Source organism: Electrona antarctica (genome assembly GCF_951216825.1).
Source record: "Electrona antarctica genome assembly, chromosome: 13".
In the NCBI taxonomy this organism is placed as follows: domain Eukaryota; kingdom Metazoa; phylum Chordata; class Actinopteri; order Myctophiformes; family Myctophidae; genus Electrona; species Electrona antarctica.
Window position 1 is genome coordinate 38,568,319 of NC_136794.1, and position 15,293 is coordinate 38,583,611.

A 15,293-nucleotide genomic window follows, 5' to 3' on the forward strand; every position below is an offset into this window, starting at 1 on the left:
TTTTTATTGACTTTTAGTGTCTTAATTGATGTTCACAATAACGGCTTGGTCTTGCTGAAATTCCATATGCTGTGTATCTTCTCACTTCTTATTGATGATTGTGTGTTTCGTCTTAATTAAGTCACTCTAGACTTTAATCTTAATGTGTGTTCACTCCATTATGTTCATTTTTTCATACCATCTATTGTGCATGTCTGGCTTTTGTTTTCCCGGCCACTAGTTTGTCTCTACATGTCTTTGAGCTTCATATTCTTGGCCGTTTCAAAGCTTCTTCATAATCTTTAGATGGTTGTATGATATATTGCATATTAGCTTTGAGCTAATGTTGCTGTTAATGTTACTGTGTTACCTAAAGATGAACACAAGCCCCAGGTGCCAGCAGAGGCTAAAGTGGCCCCTGCAGCTAAGCCTGAACCTGCTGCAAAGCTTGAACCAGAGCCCAAGACTGCTCAGAAGGTTGCACCAGAACCCAAAGCTGCTCCCAAGGTCGAACCAGAGCCCAAGGCTGCTCAGAAGGTTGCACAAGAACCCAAAGCTGCTCCCAAGGTCGAACCAGAGCCCAAGACTGCTCAGAAGGTTGCACCAGAACCCAAAGCTGCTCCCAAGGTCGAACCAGAGCCCAAGACTGCTCAGAAGGTTGCACCAGAACCCAAAGCTGCTCCCAAGGTCGAACCAGAGCCCAAGACTGCTCAGAAGGTTGCACCAGAACCCAAAGCTGCTCCCAAGGTCGAACCAGAGCCCAAGACTGCTCAGAAGGTTGCACCAGAACCCAAAGCTGCTCCCAAGGTCGAACCAGAGCCCAAGACTGCTCCAAAGGGTGCACCAGACGCCAAGCTTAAACCTAAAGAGGAACCTGAAGTCAAGCCAAAAGCATCACCAAAGGAGCCGGAAGTCAAGCCAGCACCAGTAAAGAAGCCGGTGACCCCACCAACCAAAGGTATTTCCTGTCATCTTCATGTGCCTGCTGTGGCCTTTATTTGAGTAGCAGCTTTTATGTCTGTCTGTCTTTCTGTCTGTCTGGATGTGCGTGCTGTGCTCTTTATTTAAGTAGCAGCTTTTCTGTCCGTCTGTCTGTCTGTCTATCTTTATGTGTGTGTTGTGTTGTCGCTGCTTCTTTGTATGTCTCCGTGTCTTTTGTGTTTGTATAGCTTCTATCAAGGGAGCGAATCTCTTTCATACTAGTGTGCTTGTATGCTTTTATTTCCTAAAATAAATCTAAATCGATGTGCATGTCACTTTAAGTCCCTGAAGAAACCCAGAGGTCTGAGGCCCCGAAGGCAGAGCCACCAAAGGTCAAGCCTGAACCAGCAGAACCAGAGGTCCGTAAACCAAAGTCTGCCGTGTCAAAACCCGAGCCAGAGGCTCCGGCTCCACAGCCCAAGCTGAAGCCTGTTCCTAAGCCTGAGCCAGAGGCTCCGGCTCCACAGCCCAAGCTGAAGCCAGTTCCTAAGCCAGAGGCAGTGTCCAAGGCAATGGAGCCCGAAGTAAGAAAAACAGAGCAAGCTGTGTCAAAACCCGAACCCACAAAGGCCAAACCAGAAGCTCCACCAGCACCCGCCCCCAAGGAGGTCATCCCAAAGACAGGTATCTGCTCTTGGGTCTGTCGTCTCAGACAGCTATAGGCTTCTGCATTCCCCTCCTTGTACTCATCCAGACTGATTCTTATCGTCATACTCATGATTACACTAAGCTATTAACCATGTTTGCTGTGTCTGTTTGCGCTAGCAAACTCTATTTAACTTCAGGAAATCTTATGACTGTAAAACATCTTTAACTTGCATTGGGTTAACGGACATGTTTGTGTCGGTAGGATAGATAATATCTGTGTTTGTCTTTCCTTTTTGCCTGGTGTCATTTCAAAGTAGACAAATTCAGAGGAATGTCTCGTCTGCACAAAATAGTTCTGCATAGCTCCAACGCCGCTTTCAAAGCCTAGTCTTTCTGAACAGCAGTTTGGCCTTTTTGTGTGCTGTACATAGAATTATGTATTTTCTTATATGGCCTGATCAAGGTTCATATAAGCATTTTTGTTGCCTAAATTATATTTTAGATACCTTATTTTATCTCATAACTTGCATGTTTCTTTTTAGTGCCAGAAACACCAAAGCAAGTCGTTCCACCTCCAACTACAGTCCCACAAAAAGTGGACAGAGCAGAAGTAGAACCTCAAAAGAAAACTGTTGCAACTAAAGGTATCAAACCATTGAAGCCGTGCAGGCTGTCAATGAGCTGTGGGTGGTGAAGTGCCCCCCCATGCTCTTCCCACTACTCTTACACTCACATTTTCCTGGCTTGTATTCTTCTGTGCAATGTCTAACCTCTGACTTACAGAGATATGGGGTTGCTAGTCAGTAGCAGTTTGTTTGTCTTTGTGAGGTTGTTTTGTCCCAGGTGTAATTTGTCCCTCTTTGCACTCGCTAGAGTGTAGCAGTTTTGTTCTATTGTTTTTCCATTGTAGTATCTGTTCAACTTCTAACAAACCTAAATGGTTCTCTCTTAAGTTGTTGAGGAACAGACACCAGAACCTCCAAAACCAGCCAAGAAACCAGAGGCTCCTAAGAAAGGTAGATGGAATTATCTTCAGATGGTTTGCATAAATTGTTCACCACTGTCTCACTTGTCTTTATCTGTGCGATAGCACATGTTGCCTTTCTTTATAGTTATGCCTTGTGTGTGTGTTTGTTATACCCTCTTAAAGTGACCGTGCCTGAATCAAAACATATTCCTGAAGAGGTGACCCTGAAGAAGGTACCTCAGAAGTCTTCCGATACAATACCTGCAAAGGTATCCGAGCAAGTGACTGAGACGGAACCCAAGCAGGTACCTCAGAGGGAAGTGGAGAAGATCCCAGATAAAATGCCTGAAAAAGTCCTTGAGAAGACGGCCTGGAGGGAACCCGAAGTGCCCCTCCAGGAAGCAGTGGAAATTATTCCTGAGCACATTCCGGAGGAAGCTCAGAGGGTACTGGAGAAAAGAGTTCCAGAAAAAGTACCACAGGAAAAAGTAACTGAAAAGGTTACAGAAAAAGTTCCAGAGAAGAAAGTACCTGAAAAGGTTACAGAAAAAATACCAGAGAAGAAAGTACCTGAAAAAGTACCACAGAAAAAAGTACCTGAAAAGGTTACAGAAAAAATACCAGAGAAGAAAGTACTTGAAAAAGTACCACAGAAAAAAGTACCTGAAAAGGAAAATATAGAAAAGATTCCTGAGAAAACGCCTGTCCAGGTTAAGGAGAGGGTTCCGGAAAAAATACAAGAGAAGAAAGTACCTGAAAAACTTCCTGCAAAAGAACCAGAGACAAAGGCACCTGAAATGGTTCCCCAGAAGGTACCCGAAAAGGTAGAAAAAATACCAGAGAAGACACCTGTGCATCTTAAGGATACGGTTCCGGAAAAAATACCGGAGAAAAAGGTATCGGAGAAAAGGGCACCTGAAATAATTCCAGAAAAGTTAGAGGACATATCGGTGCAAGTTCAGAAGACAGATCCCGAGAAGGTACCCAAGAAAACACCCGAGAAGGTACCTGTTTCTGACAAGGTCACTGAGAAAAAGGTTGCAGAAAAAGTGCCAGGAAAATCAGTTCCTACAAAGATCCCTGATAAGACACCCGAGAGGAAACCTCAGAAGATCCCTGAAGCTAAGACTAAGCGGGAAATAGAGGAAGCTCTTCCTAGAGGTATTCAGCTCAGCTCTTAGCACACATATTTCTTACTGCTTATATCTTCCTTGTTTGTGTATTTGTGTGTGTGTTGTATGGGCGACAGTCCATCTAGAGAAGTAATTCATGTGTCATGAATATGCAATTATTCTAAGTATTATAGTGTGTTTGTTTGTTTCTATTCTGTACATTTGTGAGCTGCGTCTGAATTCTCGTCTACACTCTCCCTTGTCTTAAACAAAATATATATATATATTTCATTTAAGAACCAGACGTTAAGAAGATTCCTTCTCCCCTTCCTGCTGATTCAGAGGTTGAGTTACAGAAAAAGGCATCTCCACCTGAGAGAGGTACAAGAATGTTTCTGACCATTCATTTACTCCCTCTTAAACATGAAGATAATACACCACGGGTGGATTATCTACTCTTACATATGTGTGGTTGCTCTTAACTCCTGTGCTTGTTTCTGTGTTGTTTGTTATCTCTTGGCACCGCCGCATGGTGCCTTCTCTTCAACACATCTTAAACCTTAAAGCCGTTACCAGTTTTGTGAAGACTGAGCAAAGGACAGGAGCAAAGAAGATACAGGAGGATTATCACATGACAGAGAAAGCTTACTCCATAGAGGAGGCCTTAGAGAACGAGGAAGTGGTGGAGTATACAGAGGTGTCGTATGAGGATGAAGAGGAGATGTCACAAGTAGACATTTTAAGTTCTAGAGAAAAACCTGACCAAAGAGATACAAAATCTGAACCCAGAGGAGAGATATCTGTTACTGATGTTTCAAAGAAAAAAGATGTCAGAGTGCCAAAACCTAAAATTGCTCCAAAAACAAAGGACAGTGTTATAACAGAAATAGAATCTGAAAAGCCAGTTCTTAAAAAGCATGCCAAATCTACCCAACTGAAAGTTAGGGAAGAAGTAACGGAAACCGTAGTAGAGACTGACAAAGAACCAGAGCATCCTCGGAGGACAGATGCAGTTATCACAGAGCGTAAGGAAGTCACAATGAAACCATTAAAGAGCAGGGAGGAGATTCCCGATCAAATAGAAGACAAGCATCCATGTACTGCCCCTATCCAGCAAAAAGTTACAAAGATGCAAGAAGGGAAATCGTCAGAGGTCATTACTGTAGCCAAAGTAGAATCACGTGAAGAGAGGACAGAATTACCTGAAGCCGAGGAGGACATTCAGTCAAAGAGACAGGTAACAGACAGACCTACCAAAGTTATTCCTTCAAAACAGAAACAGACAGCAGCCGAACAGATGAGTAAAGATCAAATTGAAAGAAAGGAAACAGGGATACCTAAGAGAGGACAAAGGTTAGCTACAACCGAGGACATTCAACCACATAAAGATATTCCTTCTAAGAAAAGTTTAGAAAAAGACAAACCAGCCCGTGTCACTACAATAAAAGAGAAAATGAAACAAATTCAGCAGGAAGAAGTTATAAGCAAAGTGTCTGGCACACCTTTACCAGAGACAATGTATGATGAAGAGGTCTTAGAACATGACGTGCTTACATCAGAGTCTCCAGAGAAGTATAGAACTGAAGAAATAAGAGTTGAAGAAGTAATTCCAAAGTCAGTAACCGTTAAAGATAAACCTACCACAGTTTCACCCTCAAAAGATAAAATGGTGGACAAGAAACCCGTCAGACACGAGCAGCCTGAAGTGAAAGACACCACAACTCCTGTCTCAGAAAAAGATGAGACTAGTGTGGCTGAAATAATTACATTGAAGAAAGTTAAATCTAGTGAAAAGAAAGGAGAAACAAAGTTTAAATCTGACGAGATCATTGGCACAGTTCAGGAGACACAAGCACTGAAAGATAGTGAGAAAGTCAAACCTTCAGCAGTGGTGAAGAAAAAGATAAAACCAGAGACAACTTTGAGAAAAGAATCAGTAACAGATATCGACCTCAGTCCAAAAATGAGTGTACACGATATCGAATATGAAACTTCAGAAATATACCCAGAATATGAAGAAACTACAACCGAGGAAATGGAATCAGATGCTGAAGCATGTATTTTTGAAGCTTCTCAGTCTTCCCTTGAAGAAGGAATATCAAAACAAAGAGCTGAGATGATAAAGGAGAAAGAAGTCCATGCATTTGAGGATGCAGTCGATACAAAACCACTTCCTTCCAAACCAGAAGAGAAGAAAATGACTTACCCTAAACCATCTTCCAGAGGTATAGAGAGAAAATGTTCTATCCAGCCATTATCATTTCCATCTCCATCTTGGGCATTTCACCTCTCCATATTAGTGTTAATTGATATGATGTGTCTATCAAGCTCAGTAGGAACAGAAGAACCATCATTCATCATCATTTCACTCATACAATGTCACGCCTTTTCCTGTTTGTTCTGTCGTTTCTGTGTTCAAATGTTTGTTAACCGTTTGTCCGTTTGTGTAAAATTAACCTCTTTGTATCTTACAAATCCACTGCCTTGAGCTTAAAAAAGTGATTATTCTTTAAAGAACCACAAGCCAAGAAGATTCCCAAGAGAACTCCTGCTGCTTCAGCTTCTGAAACAGAGGCTGAGAATCTTAGAGAAGAAACTAAGCCTGAGAGAGGTAAACGATCAACTAATGTCCACCTGACAGTCACCTTCATCCATGATGATAATACACCAGTAGGCTATTACACCAGGATAAGAGTTAGTCTTAGCTTTGTGTTGTTGTTGTTTTCTTTAACCCCAATGTTTGTCTTTTGTTTTGTCCTAATCTCTTGGCACCGCTGCATGGTGCTTTCTCTTCAAACCTCTTAAAAAACGTCTTTAATCTTCAAGCTGTTACCAGTGTCGTCAAGATCAAGCAAAGGACAGGAGCTCAAAATATACAGGAGATGTATTATGTGACAGAGAAAGCTTCTCCCGTAGAGGAGGTCTTTGAACGTGAAGATATGGTGGAGTATGCAGATGTGTCGTATGAGGATGAAGACCAACATGTGGGCAAGAATATCATATCACTGTCACAAGTAGACATTTTAAGTTTACCCGGCGAGAGCGAAGAAGTGCCTGATATTATTAGTGAGATATCTGTTACTGATGTTTCAAAGAGGAAAGGCTCTATGGAAGTGAAATGTAAAGCTATACCCAATACAAAGGCAAACATTGAGGATTTAGAGTCTAATAAACAATTAACTACAGAGCATAAAACTACAAAACGTAAACCTCATGTTGGAGAGGAAGCCTTTGCCAGGAGGATTGACTCTCCAACTGAGGACATTATGGATAAAACACATGATAGTGTCTCTATAAGGCGTTCATCAGACATGACAGAGGAACCTAAACCAGGCGTTGGAAGCAGGGACGCTGAGAGTAAATTAATGACCCACAAAACACAACTCCAGTCCACTTCCAACATTGAAACAGAGAAACAATATTTGATATCTCCAGTATCAAAGACAGTGACGGCACCCAAATCTGAGGAATTATCAACAGAACGATATACTGCAGAGCAGAAGCTAGACAAAGGTGAAGATATTACTATTGGACCCACCCAACCAAAATTAGTCTCAATAAAAGACAAAACAGACACTGTTTATCCTAGTAAGCTTACAAAAACCAAACAGGAACACATTGAAAGAAAGATCTCATTGCTACCCAAAACAGAACTAATGCATACAGGCCCTTTAGAAAAGCAGGAGGCTCCAGAAAAATATGACAGAATTGAGGAAATTGTCGGAGACAGAGCAACATGGAAAGATCAAATAAAATCGGAAGACATTTCTCCTGAAGACAGAAGACAGACATTAACTAAAACTAAAGAGGTCTGCGCTGAGAATGAACGGTCAAAGGTAGTTAAAGTTGAGGACAAACATGTTAAAGTTAAAGCGGATATAATCCAGTCCAAGGTCGTTTCACTTAGACATGAATATGGCAGTGTTAGTCCTATTGGAGGGGCAGAGAGGAGAGAGGAGCATAAAGTTACTCCCATCAAAGACAAGGAACTGAGACGGGAACAACTTGAAAGAAAGGCTTTAGTTACAGCTGAAGCAGAGGACACATCTATTGAATATTTAATAGAAAAAGATGCTTCGGGAAAATATGAAAGAAGCATAGAGGTCATCAGCGATACTGCAACAGAAGAGAAAACGATCTCAGAAGGCATTTCACCAAAGAAAGAAATGTCTCCAAAACAGAGAAAGCAGAAGCTAGACAAAGGTGAAGATATTACTATTGAACCCACCCAACCAAAAGTAGACAGTGTTACAAAAACCAAACAGGAACACATTGAAAGAAAGATCTCATTGATACCTAAAACAGAACTAATGCATACAGACTCTTTCGAAAAGCAGGATTCTCCAGAAAAAGATGTCAGAATTGAGGAAATTGTCAGAGACAGAGCAACAGGGAAAGATGAAATAAAACCGGACGACATTTCTCCTAAAGGCAGAAGACAAACATTAACTAAAACTAAAGAGGTCGGCGCTGAGAATGAACAGTCAAAGGTAGTTAAAGTTGAAGACAAACAACTTATAATCCAGTCCAAGGTAGTTTCACTTAGACATGAATATGGCAGTGTTACGCCTATTGAAGGGGCAGCAAGGGGAGAGGAGCATTTTAAAAGCACGTTTACTGAGGGACCTATGCTGGACGCTGCACATGGAAAACCATGGATTGTACAAGAAGGAGATGCCATATTAGATACCCAAGGAAAATATACTACTCCTGAAAATCAGTTGCCAGTTGCTTCAACAACAGAGGTCTGTGAGTCAGAAAAGGCTTCTTTACAGATGAAAGAATCACTAAAAGAAAGCAAACAGAGGTTAGCTGGAAGTAAAGAAATACATGTTGAAGATGGCAAGTCAGAGGTGGCAACAATTAAAGACAAACCGGAAAGAATGCCCGATGTGAGCAATCTGACCGAGGTTACACATACACAATCTTTGATTGCAGATGATAGAGCAGTATTTCCTAAAAGCGAGGACCTTTCTGCAGACAAGGTTGAGACCTTAAAAACTAAGAAAGTATCTGAAGTTAAAGGCATTCCAGCTAAAGCTATCCAATCTAAAGTGGTAAAAGTTAAACATGAATTTGGCAGTGTTAGTCCTATTGAAGTAATTCATACAAGGCAAGAAGAGGCTGAAAGGAAGGTCTCAGGAGCCCATGCACTGGAGCTTGCATATGAAGAATCACAGCTAGTGAGATATGGAGATGATGTAATAGATATTCGACAAAGCTTTACCGCACCAGATGATCGTGTCAAAAGCCTTGTATCAAGAAAACAGGACATTTATAAATCAGAGGATGTGTCTCCAATGGAAAGAGATGCTGTAAAAGAAAGAGAACAGACAGGATTATTTAAACCTGATGAGATGGAGGTGGAAGAAATTCAATCAAATGTATTAACACTTAAAGCTAAAACTGACACAGTCACTCCCATTAAATATATTAAAACAACAGAGGAACAAGTCGTTAGGAAAGCTTTGGTAGCACCTGTGATGGAGGTAACCTCAAAAGAATCATTAGTTGGACGCAGTGCTGAAGAGAGAGCAGTAAAGTTTGCTACGGTTGAGACTGAAGTGGAGAAAACCCAGTCACAAACTGTCCTGTTTAAAGATAACACTACCAAGGTGATTCCCGCCCTGGTGACTACGGTCACTTGTGAAAGGTCTCTGGTGGAGCAAGCTGTGGATGTGGTATCAGACACTCCAGAGGTTCCTAGTAGACCTGGAGATGATAGACAGAGGCTAACCACAGCAGAGGATGTTAAGGTTGATGATAGACAGAGGCTAACCACAGCAGAGGATGTTAAGGTTTATGATAGACAGAGGCTAACTACAGCAGAGGATGTTAAGGTTTATGATAGACAGAGGCTAACCACAGCAGAGGATGTTAAGATTCATGATAGACAGAGGCTAACCACAGCAGACGATGTTAAGGTTGAAGGTATTTCAAAGGCAACCCTAGAACAGAGAGGACAGGACGCAGAAAAGACAACTGAAGCTATCCAGTCTAATTTAATTACACTTAAAGACCTATTTGCCAAAGCTATTCCTATTGATGAGACTAAACCGAAGCTGGAACAAATTAAAATGAAGTCCACAGGGACCAGGTTACCAGAGACTAAAACAAAAGACGGTTTCGAACAGGATGATGTTACAGAAAAACATATTGTCCAGTTGAAGGTAAAAGATAAAACTGCCAGAGATAGTTGTACTGAAGGAGTGAAACCAGGACAAGAACACATTAAAAGAAAGGCCTCAGCACCAATAATAGAGGTGACCTCTAAAGAATCAATGTTACCGGAACATCTTGTAGAGAGGAGAAGACAACAAATAGCTACAGCTGAGGACATAACGGTTAGAGGAGAAAAAACAATGACAGTTACAGACAAAACCGCTAAATCGGAATACATTGAAAGACAAGCTTCGCTGATAGCTATGACAAAATTATCACCAGAGCAGCCTCCTGTGTGCGAAGACAGGGTCCCAGAGAGTATAACCACAGCAGAAGGAATTAAGGTGGAGGACGTTTCAAAAACTCAAAAGCAAAGAGAAGAGACAACAACTGAAGCTATGCAGTCTAACGTAGTTACACATAAAGACCAGTTTGCTAAAGTTATTCCACTAGTAGACACTAAACCAAACCTGGAACAAATTAAAAGACGTCAGCTAAAAACAGAAGATATTAAAGTTCAAGACCAGTTGGAATTAATCACAGTGAAAGAGGAACATGCTAGAGTTTCTCCAACTCAAATGCTAGAAAAGCTAGAACGAAAGGTTATTCCTCTGATGGAGGTAACATCTGAAGAGTCTCTGATAGCAAAAGATACATTAATGAAGGTTGAGGAGATTACTCCCAAAGGCAAATTGACTAAAGTAAGCCCTAGTGCAGAAGGTCAGGAATCCCATTCAGTGAAGTTAACAGAAGCAGCCAAAGTGATTTCAAAGGGCGGTGTTATTGATGAGAAACCAGGGAAAGACCTCAAAACAAGAGGTTCCTCAGTAACAGATATCAGAAGCAAACCAAAGGTTTTGGAGAAAAAGATCGCATCAGGCACTTCAGAAATATATCCAGAACAGAGCAGAATATCTGGATCAGAAACGGGAGAATCTCATCTAGAAACTGCTGCTGACGAACACTCCAGACAGAGAATTGATGCCAAACATACAAAGGAGAAAGAAACTCTTCTAATCAAGGACGCAGTAGAAGGAAAGGTACTCCCCTTGGAAGCAGAGGAGTGGAAGATGGGCTCCCTCAAAGCATCTTCCAGAGGTACACATGCAGGTGAAAATGTTATGTGTCACCAAGCACGTGTCGTCAGAGCACCCTGTGTCTCCCTCCGTGTCGTCTCAGGAACCGATCTGTTTCCCTCCTCTTCCTCACCATGTGGTCATTTTAAGAGCCATCGTATACCAAGCACGTGTCATCAGAGCACCCTGTGTCTCCCTCCGTGTCGTCTCAGGAACCGATCTGTTTCCCTCCTCTTCCTCACCATGTGGTCATTTTAAGAGCCATCGTATCATATCACCCATTTTGTTCGGGGCACAATCCTGTCTTCTTGCTCGTTGTAAAACGCATCCATAGTGATGCCATGCTGTCGAACGAGGCAGTCTCTTCCTTTCATGTTTTTAGTTGTTCGATGTCTGGGCCATCTCACCTGAGTAATATGGATTCCTATTATTTGTTGGAGTCATGTTGTTTGCTTCAATATGTCCATCTTGTTCCATTGCCCTGGACAAATCTAATTAAAAAGATGTGAAAGAGGGCTGCCACAGGTTACTACAAAGAAGAAACAGAAGGAAGGGTATATCAGGAAAACAACATACTCCACCTCCAAATTTGTTTGTTGACTGCATGTATGTTCTGTGTGTCATGTATGTTTTCTTTTGTGTAAGTCAGTGTTCACCCCTCCTGTCGTAATGTCATTCTGACTGTGGTGTGTGCTTTTGTTCCAAGTTCCAGTTCAGAAGCTGGAGTCTCCTCCACAAGCTAGAGAGGCACTGCTAAAGACTGCCAGTCCCCAAGCAGGTATTCATCAGCATAATTTGATGGGTTTCACCTTTTCTATGTAGTGTCTTTTAAAAAGGCATTCGGAACTGAATGTCGATCTTGGAAATTAAACTCTTTAACACTGTTCTGAAGCTACTCGAGATGCCATTCAAGCCCCTGAAGATATCAAACCATCTGTGACCAGAATGCAAGGACAGAAAGATACTGAGCGAAAAGACGCCAAGACAGGTACAAACCTGATGTTCACAGCCAGCCAACTAACTAACCTCTTTGTGGTCTGGATATCCTAAAAACATGTCCAACAACTACACATTAGAGATTACAATAGTTACACCAACCAACTAACTAACCTCTTTGTGGTCTGGATATCCTAAAAACATGTCCAACAACTACACATTAGAGATTACAATAGTTACACCAACCAACTAACTAACCTCTTTGTGGTCTGGATATCCTAAAAACATGTCCAACAACTACACATTAGAGATTAAACTAGTTACACTAGCAATCTCACAATGTTGTGTATTTGTTTGAGGCACTTGGGATGAATTCTATGTTGTACGTGAATCGAGCACATCACAGGCTCCGGCAAAAGTCAGTGATGCAACTTAGAAAGTAGAAAATTACTTCATAACAACAGACAGATGTATATAACCAATGTCAAAAGCGGTTCTTCAGTTCTCAACTTGGGGATTTATTCTTTACGTGGCATGCACTTCACTTCAGTCTGGTCTTTTTATACTTGAAGTGACCAGACCTGTGTTGAAGGCCGAAGAGCCAAGCAAGAAGGCTCAAGACAGAGACGGAGATGTTATTAAGGAGGAACTATCTCCAGAGACAGGTAGAGCTACTCAGACCAGTGGAGGAAATCATCTTTTGACATTTTCCGGTTCTTCTTGTCCATTCCATGTAGTTGAGCTTCTGTTTATTGTCACTGTGAACGTTGGCAAGGCAGCAATCAGTTGTGTGTCTTCTTGGTCCAGTGTGGTGTGTTTTCTTTACATGTCATGCTACTGTACCTTATTCCCAGCTGTCTATTCATGTTGTCCATGCTTTAACACTCTGCTCTACTTTGAATGAAAGCAGTCAGAGCATGCCATTGTTCTCCTGATAATAACTTATATATAACAGTTGAATGTATTTATTTTCTGATTGGTTGTGATTTGAAGCTGCAGTTTAAGGTAAAGATCTAACGCCAATCTGGCAGCGTCATCATTCTACAGAATGTGAATCACATTCATACTCTGTTGATGCTCTCAACTCTTTTAAACTCTTATAGTTTCTGTCAGATCCTTCCATGTTGAATCACTGAACATGTTCCTCTGCTGATTAAATGTCTAATGAATGATTCTGTGGACTCTGTACTAGATCAAACCAAGGGACCTGTGCAAACACCTGGGGGCGTGAAGAAAGGTAGGACCGTCCATTATTAGTATTATTATTATTATTATTGCTGGCTCATAACATATTCAACACATTACACAACAAGGAGAGTAAAAATATAAGAAACTTCTGATTAGCATGCTAAGCACACAACACCTCATACACACTTGTTTGTTTACAGACGTATCAGTGTATCTGGTGTCTGTCTGTCTGTCTGTCTGTCTGTCTGTCTGTATGTTTTGTTTGTTTCATACTGCATGATTAAAAAACCTAATAGGGTTAGATTTATACGCTGTGGCTCTGTGGGACGCAGGCAGCCTAGAAGAGGGCCAGTCTGTATGTCTGTCCGTCCGTCTGTCTGTCTGTCTGTCCGTCTGTCTGTTTGTCCGTCCATCTGTCTGTCTGTCTGTCTGTCTGTCTGTCCGTCCGGAGATAATCTTGCAAACCTGCATAATTATATGTAGGTGAATCTAATGTTATTTAGCCTGAATTGTTATACATGTTTGTCTTCATGTTATGAGTAACGCGAACACTTTTGCTGCCTTAGAAATGGTTCTGCCCAAAAAAGGTAAAGTTCAAGTGGAAGCGGACGGGTCGTTTGTGATTCCGACTTTGAAGAAGACACCGAGGATCGTTAAAGAACTGGAAGAGGAAGAGGAAGCCATCAAACTGAAAAAGATTCCATCGGTTCCGTTTAAAGAGGTCGAAGAAGGCAGACCTCAGAAAGTCACCGTTACCACGTTGGACGATGATGAAGAGTCGGCGCGGGAACAGATGTGGGAACAGTATGACTTTGAGCTGTTGACTGCGGAGGAGAGGTCACCCAGAGAGAAAACACCTCTGGAGAGAAAGACACAGGTCAAAACCGCTAAAGACGTGGAACCAAAAGACTCGCCCAAAGACGCATGGAGCCCTCGGAAGGTCACCCCCAAAGACGCCAAACCAGACGATAAGATCTCCCTGAAGAAAACTCCCAGGACTCCAAGGGAGGAGGAACCGTCCCCACCAGCTGAAGCCTTGAAAAAAGTGAAGAAACTGCCTTCAGATGAAGCAGAACAAGACGCGGTTAAACTAAAGCCATTCGACAGACCTGTAAAACCAACAGAGGAGTTGGAGAAAGACAAGAAAGAGAGACCAGACAGAGACGCCGTGCCCTTCCCCAAGGGACAGAGAACTCCCAGGGAAGAGGAGCCTAAGGAACCTCATAAGAAACCCGGTGAAGTTCCTGGAGAGAAAATGGAACCAGCAGCCAAGGTGCTGAAACCAGGAGATAAAAAGAGAACTCCAGAGAAAGAACCAGAAGACAAGGCGCCAACCAAAGTAAAAAGGATCCCAACACAGGATCATGAAATGGACGGCCTCAAACTGAAGCCCTTCACCAGACCATCCAAAGAGGCAGAAGAGCCGGAGAAGAAGAAAACACCACAGGAGAGAGACGGGACGCCCATAGATGATAGACGACTCAGTCGAAGTCCCAGAGACGACGTTCCAAGAGAACGAGAACCTGAAGGCCGTCTGAAGAAGACTGAAACACCTGAAGCTCCTGAGAAGAAGCCTGAGAAGGTGAAAGAGGCGGAGCAGACTCCGGTGCAGAAGTTGGCGTCTCCTAAAGTAGCTCCTGTTAAGAAATTTGAGAAGAGTCCAGAGGAGACCAAGCCTCTTCAGCTGAAGAAGGGGGTCACTCCAAAGGAGAAGAAGGAGAAAGAGGAAGTAGCCCCGAAACCCTTTGTGCAACTGAAAAAGACTCCTTCTCCCAAGATTGACAAGCCTAAGCCTAAAGAACTGGAGTCCGTTCCAATGGAGAGGAAACTAACTCCTATAGCAGTTTCTCCCAGAGACTCCGCTAAATCGGTCTCTCCTAAGGATTCCATCGAGGCGGTGACTCTGAAAAAGACCCCTAGGAAGGTGTCTCCAGAGGAGGAGAAGCCACAGAAGAAGCCTGTGGTGAAGGAGGTGTCTCCGGGAGCCGTGAGAATGAGGAAGATCCCCACGCAGCCGGAGGAGGAGGTGGAGGAGCTGGAGGTTGAGCAGCAGGAGGAGGAAGAGGAGGCCTGGGGATGGGAGATGGTTCCCAACGAGGACTGGGAAGGTGAACTAGAGGATTCCGCTCGGGAGGCTCCAGGAGGGGTGGCCAGGAGAGGTGAGACAAGATGGCTGCCTCAACTCACTGGTCCCCGGGGGTGACCCTGTCCCCCCTGCCTTCATCCCCTCAATAACCTCAACCAATCATCTCCATCCTTAATGCCTCCCATCTAAATACATGTCGACCGCCAGCATTTTGTTCA

General features: G+C 42.7%; 1 protein-coding gene across 1 annotated transcript in view; it reads left to right on the forward strand.

The window, feature by feature from the left end:
- Nucleotides 1-15,293, forward strand: part of ttn.2 (titin, tandem duplicate 2) — a 267,448-nt gene that overhangs the window by 110,170 nt on the left and 141,985 nt on the right. Inside the window, exons 78-85 of the mRNA XM_079517777.1 lie at nt 356-937; nt 1,243-1,584; nt 2,699-2,961; nt 4,214-4,357; nt 10,969-11,113; nt 11,578-11,643; nt 11,758-11,853; nt 13,556-15,015. Of these exons, the coding sequence (XP_079373903.1) occupies nt 356-937; nt 1,243-1,584; nt 2,699-2,961; nt 4,214-4,357; nt 10,969-11,113; nt 11,578-11,643; nt 11,758-11,853; nt 13,556-15,015 (3,098 nt within the window). The remainder of the gene's footprint in view (nt 1-355; nt 938-1,242; nt 1,585-2,698; nt 2,962-4,213; nt 4,358-10,968; nt 11,114-11,577; nt 11,644-11,757; nt 11,854-13,555; nt 15,016-15,293) is intronic.